We start from the raw sequence: 18,254 nt of genomic DNA on the forward strand, positions 1-18,254 counted from the left end.
AACTAGCATATGAACATCAGTTCTGTATTAGTATAGAAATAAACAAACTAATCAACAAAAGATATACAAGGCACTCCTAAGGAGGCTTTGATCGCCAAAAAAATCTGCTAAAGTTGAAACAATCTACTACTACTGGAGCATTCCTGGAGTTGAGCACATGGGAACTGGTGCCTTCGACCTCTAATGTGCAAAGTTGCATGAGTCGCAGATTGAATTCCTACTGCACGTAGTTGGATGTTATTATAAGTCAAATTCTACACAGGTTTATCCACACATTCCCTCTGCACCAGGCTCAGAAGAAAATCAGTAAATATATGCTCATATTCTGGCATTTTCCCGAATCCTGCATATTATATACACAAGGGAAGTAAGATCTCCTTGTAAGCCTTTCATCCTTCCCAAAAAATAACAATGCCAATAAGATGTTTCATTTCCTGATTTCAATTTAATAAAAAAAAAAAAAGTGTGATCTCACAGTGGTGGTTATTTTAACTTCTCAGACTACAAGAGCAGTCTATCAGTAAATACATACATAAAGTGAGCTTATGACATACCAGGAAAATAATTGATATCTATGACATAATAGCGGCCACAAGCTCCATGCTCTCGAATTATATCTAAGTTGAACAGCCGAAGTCCCTACAAAGAATAATGCAGTGAGACACAAAATTATGAGCAAAGCTAATATGATCAAAGAATGATACAGTGCCAGTGTGCCCATAAATGTTTTTGCAAAATCCGAAAAGGAAATGAGAATACCAGCCATCGACGTAGTTCCCTTGCTAGTCGCTCAAGTAATGGTTGTGGAGGAAGTTCTGCAGGGAAGAAGCTAAGACTAACATTAAGAGCCGGTATCAGAGCATGGTATGGCAGCAATTACTCACTCCCATCCTCACAACAGAAAATCATAATAAACGTTCACAACCGTTTAACAGGTTAAACGAAGCACATTCCACCAAGACAAATCAAGCCACGAACATTTCAAAGGATGTGCTCACCAGCAACACATGGATCTAAGTCTGCTTCATCAGCAAATGCAGCCGCACAGCAGGGACGAATCCAAGAGTTTAAGTCAGCACGGGCGGACCGTTAATCATCTATCGTAGGCCGCAATAAAATTTTAAGAGTCCGTTTAATACCCATTTTTGGCAAAAAATGTATTCTTGAATAGTGATTTAATGAAAAATGTGTGGCTCAAAATAAAAATAAAAAAAAAAGTTTTGAATTTGCGTATAATATTATTTTATTGAAGATTGTATGGATGAAAAGAAGAGAGAAAAAATGTATTTTGAAAAAAATAGAAATCGAACAAAGCCTAAAGTTTAAATATAACAATTATTTTGTTTAAATTAAACATATATAATTCCTGTATAAGAATAAATATGACTCATCAAATGACATTATTATTAAGTTTGTATAATTCAAAGGAAGAGTGTGGATTTGAGTCTTTGGAAATGTATTTGCAACTCAATTAAACCTAACAAATGTTATTTTGGTAAATTTAGTAACTCAATTAATGAAGTACCATAATGGTCAAGTTTAATACATTCCTTGCACAAAGTCACAGGTTCAAGTCCCTTTTGTCCCCAACCTTGTTGAATTTTGGTAAAAATTGTAGTTTAAGAATAATACACAACAATTTCGTTAGGAGGGATTCGAACCCGAGGCTCTCAAAAATAAACGTTCAAGTACCAACCCACTAAGCTACAACGATTTTAAGGAACAAAATGGATCATCAGTAATATAACGTAATAATTTAAATCTATTGTCCAAAAAAAATAAAAATAAAAAATCTCCGGCGACTGGCGGATCCAGCACGCGCGGCCGCGGGTGCTCGCCAGGTGTTGGATCCGCGCCTGCCGCACAGGATACTCTTGGAAAGCGGTATACACCAGCATTCTTTGACATGTCACAATTACTAACATCAGGTAAGGAGAAACGCTGGACCACCTTAATCGCTTCCCCAACAATATACACCTTAAAGAGGACACCTCCTACAAGAAAGTAAGTGGATTATTTTATTTTATTTTATTTTATTTTATTTTTTTGAAGGCTTTTTATGAGTTGACTCTCTACGCTCAAGTAAAAAAGACAATGATACCAAAAGAATTAAGTCCAATACAATGATTAATAAATTCCTGCAAAACAAGTGGAGGTTCTAGCTTCTGGAGGGAGTATTCATCATGGGCTAGAGATAACTCATGTGACTTTGCCACCAAGGGCTTCGCTACTGAAACAAAAATAAGTAAGTGACACTGTGAATATCTTAATGAAGAGTTAATTGACACGTTTCTCCAAACGAAGCATAACAATCACATTTCACCGACTAGTTGAGAAATTTCAACATAATAATGATGAATGTATAATTAAATGCTCAGTCATATCCAATATGATTAATTTTTGCAGACATACTGACAGTTGTCGGCATAGCATGTCGACGTACCAATGGGTAACCTCAGTCCAGCCTTGCTCACCTCGTCAGGAATAGATGATGGATCTTTCTTGATAACCAACTGTTTGGGAATACCAACCTTTCCTGCACAACAGATGAACATTGAAAACACATTATTGAACACCACAAAAGTATGACAAGTACAACTTCCTTGGCCATATTTGTTGACCGAGTCAGAAACAAAAAGCTTTCAAGCTGCCTTTAAAATAGCACCAATCTCCAAGGGAGAGGAGCATACATAATCATCAAGCAGCAAAACAACTTTCAAATTCATCGTCCTGATATAATTGAAGAAATTTACCATAGGCATCAGACAAGTTCAGGTCAGTAACATCTTGTAACATGGACTGTCGGCTGTGCACTTGTTGTATGGCATGTGGAGGATCAAGAACTGTAACTTCAGGATGCATCTGCCAGTAGTCCTTCAAAAAGCAGTAATAAAAGGTTAAGGAATTTAAGAAATTCAGAGTACAGGTTTATATAGCAACATGATGCAAAGTGCAACCATTCATGTTAGGAGTTTTAAATTCTGAACAAGAAAATCTGCACTTTCAAAACTTGAAGGTCAGAAACATTTTTTGCATTCACCCTCTTATGTCAACATGACAACCTATTCAGAAAAATTGATGGCAGGGCTGCCTACACACCACTCAACCACTAAGCACACTTATCAATTGATGAAAAAAATTAATGAAATAAGCAAATCTCATCCACAAACATTTCACTTGATGTATGCAAAATGAAATCAAACAAAAAATACAAACGTGGTCATGAAAAATTTAAAGATATCAGGCATTCCAAATGAAATCTTGCAGGCATTGTTTTTATTACTGGTGAACTTTTTGATTAGAAGAAAAAATACGTGGCAAGATCAATTAGGAAATAACGACACCATTTTGTTACCAAATACATCCTGAAGATCAAGAAGAGTTATTTCAGAATGCATCTTAAATTTTGTATCAGCATGCAAACCAGGAAGGACTTTTAACGCTAAACAAATTATTTTCCTTATCAATGCAGAAAGGAATGGTGATTTAATCCAAACTACATTCCTAGAATCCTTACCAAAAGTGGTTATTTAAACTTGCAAATTCATTAAAGATGATAAAGAAAACAATGTAAGAGAAGAACCTACAAAGGAAAACAAGAGCACAGTAAATATCCAAAATAACTAAATTTGAGTGTGTAAATTTTGTACGGTTCAGGGAAAAACAGAGGGGTGAGAATGATAGATTCAATATTAAAATAAAATGAAATGCAAAATACATACCTATATACCTCTTAAAGCTAAGTCCTCTATTAGTAGCTAGCAAGGATCACTCTTGAGTAAAATATATTATTATAATTTTTGCCATTGGAATTGACCTTTCTAGTTTCCTATACATGGTTGTATGGGAATATCAGGCATTGACTGAAAGCAAGCACATGAATATAATAACTTCAAATATTTAAAAATTCAAAACTGCAGTACTCTTTAAACAAACAATCGTTTTTCATTCTTATACATCAGTCCGTCACTCGAACTGGAAATTTAACACAATGGAGTGAATTATCCAATGTGGCCAATGATTCATAAGCAAAAGAGAATAACAAAATAAAGATAACAATGTAACAAAATCAACAGAATTTCGAACAAAAATACCATTGAGTTAAAAACAGAAATTAGGTTAGCAATCTCTACTTAAGCTGATATAATGGCTGAACAACCCTGGATAAAACAACCATTGAAAGAATAAAACCGTGAGTACTTTGAAGGATAGCATCTACTTTGCTGGAATCTCTAGGCTTCCACCTCAATTATCAAGTCATATTTCATGATTGCAGTGAGAGCACTGCACTCCGCAACTTACATCAGACGACAATAAGTTATTAGCTGAAGGAGTGTTGATTGCTATCATTCATTTACAGTGTGTCTAGTCCACATCATCAAGTGTGATAGCCTAAGTAGCCATAATTGTTTCATTCTAATTATAACTTTTAAGTTGTAGATGGTTTTTCAGAATATAAATATAGAGAAGTGATGATGTTCATTTGGACTAACCTCAATTACACACTGCCATTCCTTTCCAGATAACTACATCAACAATTGAAATTTTGTGAGATGCAATGATACACAAAACATGCCCTGAATATGTGCTAAATAGTTAAAAGGTAGATTACATTCCCATCCTTGTAAAATTACATTAGCAAATTGAAACGGTGGGGAAACAAAGATCAAAGCTCACCTTATGTAACACAACATCAAAGGGACCTTGATCCGAAAGGGGTCTACTTTGATCAATCTTCTAATTAAGATTTCATTAATTGGTACCTTAAGAAACTTGAACTAGCAATCAAAGGTACATTACTCGCTCAGAATTTAGGTGACTTGTTTGATAATTGAGTAGAGTCTCATTCCCAGCGCTCACAAACTATCTATGCGGTCCTGTTCAATTGCATCAAAAACACATTATTGTTCTTATTTCTAAATCTAGATAAATATTAATAAGAACAATGCAATCTTATCAATATAAAGCGTCCAACTTCATGTAATGATTGTGAACAACATATTTTGATCATATCACGAATTGTGTCTTACTATACCCAAATCATTGAATATACAATTTGTGACATCCTATATGATCATCAAACCTTAGATAATAGTTTCATTGTAACACTTGAATAATTGAACATCAATTCATAATGTCTTTTTACAAAATACTACTTGAAAAAGGACATCAAACTAACACAATTAACAAAGGCGATGACTGCTTAGAGATAATATATACATGCATAAAGGTACTGAAAATTGAAGGAAAACACACGCGTACGCATGGGAAAAAATGATAGCAATACATAGTATTAAAGCCCAAAAGACGAGACACACACGAAATTAAGGATAACAGCAAGAATTATGGCCACATTTTTGACGATAAACTATTAACAATTACGAGGAAATTAACCACATTCCGTAAATTTTTAGTGGTCTTTTATTTTTATTTGTTTAATTCCGGCATTATGCTAAGCTAAACTACTTTGTGCTAGGATTTTCGATAAAACTTGTATCATGAACTTTTAACTCTTGATTTTATTTATTTTTAACATTTAAAACACGTTTTCAATTTTGAATGATTTAAATTGATTTAATTTTCTCTATGATTATATGTGCAATAGTTGTATGAGTTTTGTAGCTTATATTACATTCAAAATATTGAAAATAGTTAGACATAGTGTTAATTATCGTAAAGTTCGATAGGGATAGAATGTCTATCCTTTTATTGATAAGACATGAAATGTTGTATTTTTCATCTATTAATACTTGCATTTTTGTAATTAATTAACACCTAAATTTACTCAGTACACTTATATTTTGATTTAGGTTGTAAATGGATGGAAAATATGGAGTTTGGAGGAAAATAGCGAAAAAAGATCAAAATGGAAAAAAGTGAAAGATCAGGGACCAAGTTGAAAATAATTCATAGATGAGATGGGCAATGAAATGAAGATTCAAGAGTGTTGGAGGTCAAATGGATCAAGAAAGAAGTCAAAGAGGTGAAATATAGTCGAAGTATTATGATGTATCAACTTTCAAGTGAAAATGCAATGCTCGAGATTTTTAGTCTCTACTTAAGATCCATTTTTGGCATGGTAAACATCCGAATTTGGAAAAGTCTACCTCTATTAAATTTGTAGATCTTTGAGTTATCTTCCCAACATACTTTGAATCACCTCAATCGAAAATTGAGAGAGAAAGTTATGATCAAAATATTGAAAACTATTCGACGGGAAAACAATTGAATCATTCGGTTGCATAGTTCAAAATCAATGCGGTTGCATAGTGACCTCCAGGGAACTTTAGAGATAAAAACCATTATTCTATGTGATTGCAACCTTATAACTATACGGTCGCATAGTTATATTTCGACACGTGATTTTTAGTTTCCTAATTTCATTCAATAACTCATGGAAACAAATCTTGTACATGATATATATACCCCAAATCTCGTCCAAAACTTAGAGAACGCCCCCAAACCTAATTTTCTCTAGATTTATGATGTGTAACTAATTCTCTTTGCTTGATCGAAGAAGACAAAAGCCTTGGAACAATTATAACTGTGAGATACACTTGGTTTTTATTGTTTAATTAATATGTTTAGTATTAAATATTTTTCTGCATACATTTTTATGGTTGTTGTGTTTAATTGCTAGAATATATACTAGTATATTATTCTCCACAATCTATAGTTAAATTAAATATCAAATACGTAATTTTTTGTTTAATTTAACTTGTAAAGCAACTAGGATTAGTGATTTGCGGCTTTGAGAATTATTAAATCTTATAAAGAATATTTATCTAGGGTAAATGCAACCGCGTGTGATTGCGTTATCTAATTCATTGATTTTTTCTAGTTCATAAAACAATTATTGAATCAAATTTTCACGCTTGTATGAGGTTGTTCGATAATTAGGATTAATTAGATCATTTGTTTTTAATTAATTAAAACTAAGGAGCAATAGGAAATCGTTTCGAATGGGAAATTGTTTTCCACAATGAATGCTAAAATTGTGAATTGATGATTATTAGTAGATCAATGACCAGTTATAAATTTTCAATGGTGGATGTTGACTTAGATTGAGGTTCGTTAAATTGATTTAATTTAATTCATTGATTTGTGTTGCTATTAGTTATTTTTATTGATAATTAATTGTTTCAAAATCAAAACCCCCATTTTTTAGTTAATAATACATAAAAGATAAACTAAACACTCTTCGTGGGATCGACTCTTACTTCCACTTCTACATTAATTTTAAGAAGAGTATGTTTAATTTGGAGTGCCTACGACAGCACGCACCAAATTTTGGTGCTGTTGTCGGGGAGTGATTTAGTTTATTTTTATGCTTTTTATTTGTTCGCTTAGTTTAAAAAAAAATCTTTTCTTTTTTGTTTATTTTGTTTAGTTTAGTTTACCTTTTTTTTAATAGCTTCCTTAATTGTTTATACCCATAACTCGATCCTCTAACCAAATCGATTTGCAATACGATCCAGAATTAAAATAAACTTTGCGCAGGTTAAGGAGTAGCATTCAACCGAATTTCGAGGGACACATGGCTGGACATCAAACTTTGAAGGAGCTTGCAGCTCTGAATTTGAACCAACGACGTCTCTGCATCATTTTTCCTACTATAGATGTTGCCACTACTTTTGAATTGAACTCTGGACTAATACATCTTTTGCCCACCTTTCATGGTCTTACAGGTGAAGATCCTCACAAGCATTTAAAGGAATTATATGTTGTATGCACGAGTATGAAACCCATAGGGGTAATTGAAGATCAAATCAAATTGAGAGCTTTCCCATTCTCATTGAAGGACTCAGCTAAAGATTAGCTCTATTATCTACCATCTGGAAGTATCATAACATGGGAGGAGATGAAGTGGTTGTTTTTAGAGAAATATTTTCCAGCTTCAAGGGTAGCAAACATCTGAAAGGCAATTTGTGGAATAATGCAGGATAGTAGTGAATCTTTATATGAATACTCTAAGCGTTCAAGCGACTCTGTGCAAGCTATCCCCACCATCAAATTAGTGAGCAACTCCTCATTTAATATTTTTATGAAGGTCTTCTACCCACAGATAGGACTATGATTGATGCTGCAAGTAGAGGAGCTTTGGTGGATAAAACTCTCAAGGGTGCAAGGATCTTGATTGCAAACATGGTAGGCAACTCTCAACAATTTGGCACTAGGCTTAACAGTCCATCTAAACCTATCAATGAGGTAAATATCTTATTACTTGAACAAAAAATCTCGAGTTGAACTACTCTTGTTCGACAAATGGTTGCAGGTAATATGCAAATAGTGAAGGCTTGTAGATTATACTCGGTAGCAGGACATCCAATTGACATGTGCCCAACTCTTTAAGAAGATCCCAGTGAACAAGTTAATGCAATGGATGGCTTTCTTGGACAATCACAAAGGAATTATAATCCTTACTCAAACACTTATAACCCATGATCGAGGAATCATCCTAACCTTAGCTATAGGAATCAACAAGTGAATCAACCAACGCTTCAAAATTGCCTAAACTTTCAGCAATACAGGCATCCATACCCTCCTAGACAACAACAGGACCAAACTTCAAATTTAGGTATACCTTTAGAAGATATCGTAAAGTCTCTTGCCAGTAACACTTTGCAATTCCAACAGGTGACAAGGGCAAGTATTAAAAGTTTGGAGAATTAGATGGGTCCAATGGTAACCTTAATCAGTAGGCTAGAAGCACAAAGTTCATGAAAATTACCCTCTCAAACAATGGTCAATCCAAGAGTACAATCACCTTGAGAAGTGGTAAAAAGGTTGAGATTTCAGTAAAAACAGTCCCTACATCATCGGAGCAACAAAAGTAGAAAGATGTCACTGCAAACACGGATGTTCCCAATGACAATTACATATTTAAGCCTAAGTTTTCACCTCTTTCTGATTATAAACTGGTACCCTCTTTCCTTCAGGCTTTACCAGAATCTTGGAAAGATGAACCAAACAACGAACTTTATGAAACTTTCCATAAATGTGAGGTAAATATTCCATTGTTAGATGCTATTAAACAAGTACCTCTTTATGCTAAATTTTCGAAAGAATTATGTACACTTAAAAGAAAGTAGAAACTCAAAGGGTGTGAGAAAGTGAAAGTTGGGAAGAATGTCTCTGCAGTCATTCAAAGGAAATTCCCTACAAAATGTAAAGATCCAAGTATGTTTACTATCCCTTGCACGATATGTAACACTAGGTTTGAAAAGGCCATGTTAGACTCAGAAGCTTTTATTAATGTCATACCATACTCTATATACGCTTCTTTGAAACTTGGACCTTTGAATGAAACCGGTGTCATAATTCAACTAGCTGATAAATCTAATGCCTATCCTAAGGGTGTAGTTGAGAATATTCTCGTGAAAGTTAATGATTTGGTTTTTCCCGCTGATTTCTATATACTTGATATGAGATATAATGACCAAACTGCCCTTATTTTGCTAGGAAGACCATTGTTAAGGACATCCAAAGTTAAAATAGATTTTTATAGTGGCATGCTTACCATGGAATTTGGTGATAAAATTAGTGAATTTAATATTTATGAAGCCATGAAACACCTTAGTGATGATAATCTTGTTTACTCTATTAAAGTGATTAATAATTTATAATAGGAAGTTTTAGAACCTGATGAAAACAATGTAGTGAAAGTTGCCGTTGATAATCATATTGAGTAGGTGGATCAGAAGTTATGATATGACCCAGGAGTCGAGCCCGACGAAGGCAAGTGCGAGACGAGACCCGTTGATAGTCGATGGTGAATCGATGACACGATCAAGGGCAAAGCAAGTGAAACAAGTGATGAGATTATTTGTTCAAGAAACTATTGATGGAACCATGTTTAGGACTCAAAATGGAGCAAATTTCATGTTCGGATCGAAGGCAGAATCAACTTGGATCAATGTAATAACGAAGGCCGAAACCGGAGAGAAGTTCCAAGCCTATGTGGTCGCATAGGCCAAAGTGGCTCGCGGTCGCATGGAGGCTTACCGAAACTCAAAAGAGGCAAACTGCTTGAACTATGCAACCACATAGAAATGAGCGTCACGGTCGCATAGGCCATATTTTTGGGGAATTTTCTATTTTTAGTATTTTTCCATATTTTGTTAGTTTTTGATTCTTTTCCCATATTTTGGGGATGATGCTAGACTTTTGCACGATTTTTACCTAGTTTTTAGGTTTAGTATAAATAGGAGTTTTCATTCAATGTAAGAAAATTTTGGTCTTATTTGATATTGAATTAAAGTGAGGCGTATTGTCTTCTCTTCATCGTTCTTTATTGAACAATTTCGAACTTATCAAGTGTTAACTTGTGGTGTTCAAACAGCCGGATTCAATTCTTGGATTACGTGATCAAGGGGTCTTTCAAGAGTCGTTCTTATTGGGCTTTTTTGGTTCGACTTTCTTTTGGATTAATCCTAAACTCTTGGATTAATTTGGCTTTCTTGGGCTCGTCAATCTCATTGTGGGTTTCGTAGTCAACGTTGCTATGGGGTTCGCATCAGTTGGTATCAGAGCAAGGCTCCAAATTAATTGAAAGTTATATCTTTTCGTTACTTGTTAAGTCTTTTTTTGTTTTCTTCATTCTTCCTAATTTCTATTGTCATTGTTGTGTCGTTAAATTATCGTCAATTTCAATTCATTGAGTTGTTGGTAGTTTAATCATATTTCTTTACAAGAGAAGTTAAAAAAAAAAGAGCACTGTTCATCGTACGGTTACTGTTCATCCGTACAGTAAAAAAAAATTGATATTATTATTTCTTGTTTTTTTACTACCAACACAAAAACAACTCTTCAATTGAGTGATTTGGCTATTCCATTGTGTCGATTCTTCACTTTACTATTGAGTCTATTTACATATTCTTGTCAAAACACAATCATCTATTCCACTTAAATTCAATTCCTTGAGTCTCGTGGTTCTTGGTTATTATTCAGTTTGTTGAATTCCCGGTAAAATACTTGATTTAGTTCACTTGATTTTTTGAAGTGCTTGGAGGGAGATTTTGAGTGGTAAAACACCGAGTGGTGAGTTTAATAGAGGGGAAAAACCATATTGAGTGCTTTCAGGTGATATATTTGTGAAGCATATAAATTTGTGTGACATGATGTCGAAAAGAGAAGGTTCCAACTCAAACCGAAATGGTAATGACAACAATGTTTCGGAGGACATGATACAGAGGTTTGAACGCATACTTGGTGATGTTAGGGAGAAGGTGGATAGGCAAGGAGAGTGGATGGTGCAATAGGTACCACAATAGCTAATTTCAGTCGGGGACAAGTGGAGATGTCTAATGCTAGGGGGCCGGCTAAGCGTAAATCTAGGAGAGGAAGGCGGGATGAGTATCTTAGTGATGATGATGATTTTGATAAAAAATGACATTGATATGGGTCGAGTGAGGCATAGGGGCGATCGGATGGAAAGACGGGGTAGAAATAACTCGGGAGATGAAGTAGATGGAAATTTGGGGAGTATTAAATGACTATTCTGCAATTTAAGGGGAGAAGCGATCCGGAAGCATATTTAGAATGGGAAAGGAAGGTTGAGATGATTTTTGAGTGCTATAATTATTCAGAGGAGAAAAAGGTAAAATTGGTGGTGCTTGAATTTGTGGATTACACGATATCTTGGTGGGATCAAGTACTTACATCATGGCGTAGGGGTCGGGAAATGCCAATTAGCACTTGGGATGAGTTGAAGACGTTGATGAGAAGGAGGTTTGTTCCGAGTCACTATTATAGGGAAATCCATCAAAAATTGCAAGGTCTGTATCAAGGGTCAAAAAGCGTAAAAGATTATCACAAGGAGATAGAAATTCTTATGATTCGAGCTAATGTGGAGAAAGATCGGGAATCTACCATGGTACGATTCTTGAATGGGTCAAATCGGAATATTGCAAACATTGTAGAGTTGTAACACTATGTGGAAATCGAGGACATGTTACATGTGACAATGAAGGTTGAGAGGCAATTGAAGAGGAAGGGGACGTCTAGGCAATCGTTGGGTACTTCGAATTCTAATTCAACATGGAAATCAAAGTGGGATGACAACAACAAAAACGGGGCTGCACCTAGAGGTAAAGGTGATTGGCAAAAGGGTAAGGATGAAAACGCTAGCAAACCAATATCAAAACTGGAGGCACAATCGTCGTGCAATCGGGACATCAAATGTTTTAGGTGTTTGGAAACGGGGCATATTGCTTTTCAATGCCCAAACAAACGGGCAATGGTGTTGCGGGATAATGGGGAGATAGTGAGTGATAGTGATGGCGAGTTTGATGACATACCGGCGTTGGAAGATGTTAGTGAAGAAGAAAAAGCTGAAGGGCTAGTTGGGGATCTACTAGTCATGAGACGAGCTCTTACTACTAACGTCAAAGTAGATGACTTGGAGTTGCAACAGAAGAACATTTTCCACACTCGATGCCACGTCAACAATACGGTATGTAGTGTTATAATTGATGGTGGTAGTTGCACTAATGTAGCTAGTGTAACTCTTGTAGAAAAGTTGGGTTTAACACTGTTGAGACACTCGAGACATTATAAATTGCAATGGTTGAATGAGACTGTCGAGGTGAGGGTGAATCTAAGAGTGTTAATTAATTTGTCAATTGGGAGTTATAAGGATGAATTAGTGTGTGATGTGGTACCAATGCAAGTGGGACATATTTTATTGGGACGACCATGGCAATATGATAGAAAGGCTATGCATGATGGGTACAAAAATTGATATAGTTTCATTAAGGATGGAAGGACCATTACTCTTGTGCCATTAACACTGGCACAAGTCTATGATGACCAATTAAAATTGAGAAGTGAGGAAGAGAGGGGAGCCAAGGAGTCAGAAAAAATGAGAGAAAGTGGTGAGTTAGAGAAAAAGAGAGAGCAATCACAAGAGAGAAAAGAAAGGGAGTGCTCGAAGAGAAGAGAGAAACACGAGCGAATTTCTTTACAAAAGAGAGTAATTTGAGGAGGGTGGTAGTTGAGAGAAAAGAGATGATCTTGTTCGTTTATAAGGAATCACTCCTCAATTTTGAGGAAACGAACCCACCACTTTCTAGTTTGGCTAAGTCTTTGATGCAAGAATTCGACGATGTATTTCTGGAGGATGCACCAAGTGGATTGCCACCTATTCGAGGCATTGAACATCAAATTGACTTCATACCCGGAGCTGTCATTCCAAATCGATCGACTTATCGAAGCAATCTCGAGGAAATTAAGGAGCTTCAAAAACAAGTGGAGGAGTTGATGAGCAAATGATACGTGAGGGAAAGCATGAGTCCTTATGTGGTACCAATTTTTCTTGTACCAAAAAAGGATGGAACATGGCGAATGTGCATGGATTGTAGGGCTATCAACAACATAATGATTGAGTGTGATGTATCAGGAATAAGGATTGGAGCAGTTTTAATGCAGGATCAGAGGCCTATTATATATTTCAGCGAGAAATTGAGTGGAGCTACTTTAAATTATCCTACATATGATAAAGAGCTTTATGCACTTGTTCGAGCTTCGGAGACTTGGCAACATTATCTATGGCCGAAGGAGTTCGTAATACACACTGATCATAAGTCAATAAAGCACTTGCGTGGACAAGGTAAATTGAACAAGAGGCATGCGCGGTGGATGGAATTCATTGAGACGTTTCCATACGTTATTTGGTATAAGTAAGGTAAGGAAAATGTGGTGGCAGATGCGTTGTCGCGAAGGTACCATTGCTAACTACTCTTAATTCTAAGTTACTTAGGTTTCAACATATTAAAGAATTGTATGAAAACGATATTGATTTTTCAAGTATTTATTTGTCATGCAATAAAGGGGCGGTTGATAAGTTCTTTAGGCATGAGGGGTATTTATTTCGGAAAAATAGGTTATGTGTTCCTAATTGTTCTATTCGGGAGTTGTTAGTAAGGGAGGCACATAGTGGTGGATTGATGGGACACTTTTGGGTTCAAAAGACTTTAGATGTATTGAAGGAGCATTTTTACTGGCCTAAGATGAAAAGTGATGTCGAGTGAATTTGTAGTCGACGCATAGGTTGTAAAAGGGCTAAATCTAAGGTTTTACCTCAAGGTTTGTACACACCTTTACCTACGCCTAGTGAGCCTTGGGTTGATATCTCGATGGACTTTGTTTTGGATTTACCTAGGACTAAAAGAGGTCGGGATTCTGTTTTTGTGGTTGTAGATAGGTTCAGCAAAATGGTACATTCTATACCATGTCACAAAACAGACGATGCCACGAACATTGCTGACTTATTTTTTAAAGAGATTGTGCATTTACATGGGGTTTCTGGAAGCATTGTGTCGGATCGGGATGTCAAATTTTTAAGTCACTTTTGGAGAGTTTTGTGGGGTAAGTTAGGCACTAAGTTACTATTTTTCACAACTTGTCACCCATAAACAGATGGACAAACTAAGGTAATGAATAGGACCATGACACAATTGTTGCGCAAAGTAATCAATAAAAATTTGAAAAGTTGGGAGGAGTGCCTACCATTTGTTGAATTTGCATACAATCGAGCTGTTCACTCTACTACGTCATCTTCTCCATTTGAAATTGTATATGGTCTTAATCCACTAACTCCTTTGGATTTAATTTCTTTACCTGTGAATGAACTTGGTAGTTTAGATGGCAAAAAGAAGGCGGAATTGGTTAAGTCACTCCATGAAAAGGTAAAAGCGCAAATTGTAAACAAAAGTAAGTTGGTTGCGTTGCAGGCGAACAGAGGTAGGAAGCCTGTGACATTCGAGCCAGGGGATTGGGTTTGGGCGCACTTTAGGAAGGAGCGGTTTTCGGAGCAAAGGAAGTCCAAGTTGCAACTGAGGGGTGATAGTCCATTTCAAGTTATTGAAAAGATAAACGATAATGTAAACAAGTTGGACCCTTCAGGTGAGTATAATGTTTCGGCTACTTTTAACGTATCTGATCTCTCTCTGTTTGATGCAGGTTCAGATTCGAGGACGAATCCTTTTGAAGAGGGAGGGGATGATATGACCTAGGAGTCGAGCCCGACGAAGGCAAGTGCGAGACAAGACCCGTTGATAGTCGATGGTGGACCGATGACGCGATCAAGGGCAAAGCAAGTGAAACAAGTGATGGGATTACTGGTTCAAGAAACCATTGATGGAACCATGTTCGGGATTCAAAATGGAGCAACTTTCATGTTCGGGTCGAAGGTGGAATCAACTTGGATCAATTTAATAACGAAGGCCGAAACCGGAGAGAAGTTCCAAGCCTATGCTGTCGCATAGGCCAAAGTGGCTCGTAGTCACATGGAGGCTTACCAAAACTCAAAAGAGGCAAACTGCTTGAACTATGCGACAACATAGAAATGAGTGTTGCGATCTCATAGGCCATATTTTTGGTGAATTTTCTATAGTTGGTATTTTTCCATATTTTGTTAGTTTTTGATTCTTTTCCATATTTTGGGGATATGCTAGACTTTTGCACGATTTTTACGTAGTTTTTAGGTTTAGTATAAATAGGAGCTTTCATTCAATGTAAGAAATTTTTTGACATATTTGATATTGAATTAATGTCTTCTCTTTATCGTTCTTCATTGAACAACGTCGAACTTATCAAGTGTTAACTTGTGGCGTTCAAACAACTGGATTCAATTCTTGGATTGCGTGATCAAGGAGTCTTTCAAGCGTCGTTCTTGTTGGATTTTTTTGTTCAACTTTATTTTTTATTAATCCTAAACTCTTGGATTAATTTGGCTTTCTTGGGTTCGTCAATCTCGTTGTGGGTTTCATTGTCAACGCTGCTATGGGGTTCACATCAAGTTGCCTCCGAATATTGCCTTACAGAAAACCATTGCAGTATTGAATGCTTCTCCAAAGTTACCAAAGTCAGGTAAAAGTTTGCATAGTGTTTTGTTAGTTTCTAACAAGAGACATTCTATGCAGGTTTCTAAATATAGGAGGTGAGAACATGGGGCCTTGAAAACCCAATTGATGCCAAAGACAATAATCAAATGCGTTGCTTGGAAGACAAACCAGGGGAGTTCGTTCCTTTATCTTTTTATTTTCGTTTTTTGTTTTTACATTCATATATTAGGAAATTTTTTTCCCCTCTTTGCATTTCCTTTACATTGGGACTATGTAAATTTTAAGTGTGGGGAGGGATTTATGTTTTTAAAAATTTTTAATGTAGGTCATGCTTCCATTATTTCTGACAAGATAAGAAAAAGAATTTCGAGAAAAATTGAGAAAAAAATTGTGATTTTAAATCATTTTTGGTTGCATGTGCTATCTACTAGATTCAATTAGGCTTTGAAAAACTCATAACATGATTGAATGAATAATCTTCAAAGTTAGAGTTAGTATGTATTGTTATTTTCTTTGAGGATGGTATTAACTAAATTTTGTAGACAAAAAGCCAGTGAGATTTTGAGATTTTAGACTGACACATCTATATCAGTTCACTATTTTCTTTCATGGGTGATTTTCTTTCATGGATTTGTTTCTCTAGAACTTTCCTTGACTCTCTCCGAGGTCATATTGACACATGCATGTATCAACATGATTAAGGCATTTTTTATTGTATAATTTAGCCACCATAGCCAAACAGCTTACCATGCAATTAATTTTACCATTTGTTAAGCCCCTTTGAGCTTTATTGTCTTGTCTTTTGTAAACCCACGTTACAAGCTTTAAACCCGGAAAAACAATATTCTTATGCAAGCCGTAGAGCTAGTCGAGTATTGTTCATCGTTGTTATACACATGGGAGTGCGAAAGAAATAAGTGTGGGGGTGTCTAAAATTTTGGTAAGATTATGATGGTGTATGTTCTCAATTACAATTCATAAGTTCCATTATTGGTGCAATATTTTGAAAAAGAAAAACTGAAAAAAATGATGAAAAAGATGAAAAAGAGAAGAAGTGATAGGAGAAAATTATTTTCAATGTTACAGAATTATTCTATGTTAATGATTCCTCCTAACATCACAAGAAAAGGATTGAGTTGTGTGAAATAGATACAAAAAAAGCTATAAGTAGAAAGATTTGATCTTACATGTTTTACATATGCATTTGAGCTGAGTTAGTTCATCTTTACTCCACCAGTTTCAATGACGTTTGAGTTACATATCCAAATATTTCACACCGTAACCATAAGCCACGTTATAAACCATGTAAAAGACCTTATGATTTGTGTAATGCATGTGATCTAATTGGTGGAGAATAAGAAGATATGAAAGCATATGGTAGATTATTTCCATTGGAATGAACTTGAGCGAAACACTTACCCTTTAAACACATGAGAGTTGAGTGCTTATATCCCGTGAGGGTCTACATGTTTGGTTTACTCCATCTTTATATGACAATGCTTGCTAACTGATTATGAGTTGTGCGAGAATGTTCATTCACGATGTGTTATGTGTTTTGAAGAGTTTGATTGTTCTATGTTGGTAGCATTGCAACCTAACTATCTTTGGGAATGTCAATTTGATTTTTACTCAAGGACGAGCAAAAGCTAAGTGTGGGGGAATTTGATAAGACATGAAATGTTGTGTTTTTTCATCCATTAATACTTGCATTTTTTGTAATTAATTAATGCCTAAATGTACTCAGTACGCTTATATTCTGATTTAGGTTGAAAATGAATGGAAAATATGGAGTTTGGAAGAAAGAGCGAAAAAGGATCAAAATGGAAGAAAGTGCAGGGACTAAGTTGAAAATAATTCATAGATGAGACGGGCGATGAAATGAAGATTCAAGAGTGTTGGAGGTCAATTGGATCAAGAAAGAAAACAAAAAGGTGAAACATAGTCGAAGTATTATCATGTATCGACTTTTAGGCGAAAAAGCTATGCTCGAGATTTTTAGTCTCTACTTGAGACCCATTTTTTCCATATTAAACGTTTGAATTCGGAAAATTCTACCAATCAAAATTGCAGATCTTTGAGTTAGCTTCCCAATGTACTTTGAATCACCTCAATCGTACATCGGGAGAGAAAGTTATGATCAAAATACTGAAAGCTATCGGGCGGAAAAACTATTGAACCATGCGGTCCCAGAGTTCAAAATCAATGTAGTCGCTAGTGATCTCTAGGGAACTTCAGAGCTGAAAAGGTGAAACATAGTCGAAGTATTATCATGTATCGACTTTTAGGCGAAAAAAGCTATGCTCGAGATTTTTAGTCTCTACTTGAGACCCATTTTTTCCATATTAAACGTTTGAATTCGGAAAATTCTACCAATCAAAATTGCAGATCTTTGAGTTAGGTTCCCAATGT

The 18,254-nt window shown here is 35.6% G+C and overlaps 2 protein-coding genes across 2 annotated transcripts; one reads left to right on the top strand and one right to left on the bottom strand.

Annotated features, from left to right (window-relative positions):
• Positions 1-234: 234 nt before the first annotated feature.
• Positions 235-5,065, bottom strand: LOC111386493 (inositol-tetrakisphosphate 1-kinase 3-like). Its single transcript, XM_023010960.1, is given in 11 exon segments — positions 235-343; positions 555-639; positions 760-815; positions 999-1,048; positions 1,868-1,994; positions 2,123-2,230; positions 2,444-2,536; positions 2,754-2,874; positions 4,494-4,526; positions 4,678-4,737; positions 5,036-5,065. Coding segments are annotated over 11 exon segments (852 nt in total). The 3' UTR covers positions 235-254.
• A 2,472-nt stretch (positions 5,066-7,537) lies between these two features.
• LOC111386494 lies at positions 7,538-11,261 on the top strand. The gene is made up of 7 exons (XM_023010961.1): positions 7,538-7,726; positions 7,843-7,921; positions 8,051-8,208; positions 8,838-9,005; positions 9,093-9,608; positions 10,951-10,965; positions 11,100-11,261. Exons 1-7 carry the CDS (start codon positions 7,538-7,540, stop codon positions 11,259-11,261), a joined length of 1,287 nt encoding a protein of 428 aa, XP_022866729.1.
• The last annotated feature ends 6,993 nt before the right edge of the window (positions 11,262-18,254 follow it).

This window comes from Olea europaea, unplaced genomic scaffold (assembly GCF_002742605.1).
Source record: "Olea europaea var. sylvestris unplaced genomic scaffold, O_europaea_v1 scaffold358, whole genome shotgun sequence".
Classification (NCBI taxonomy): domain Eukaryota; kingdom Viridiplantae; phylum Streptophyta; class Magnoliopsida; order Lamiales; family Oleaceae; genus Olea; species Olea europaea.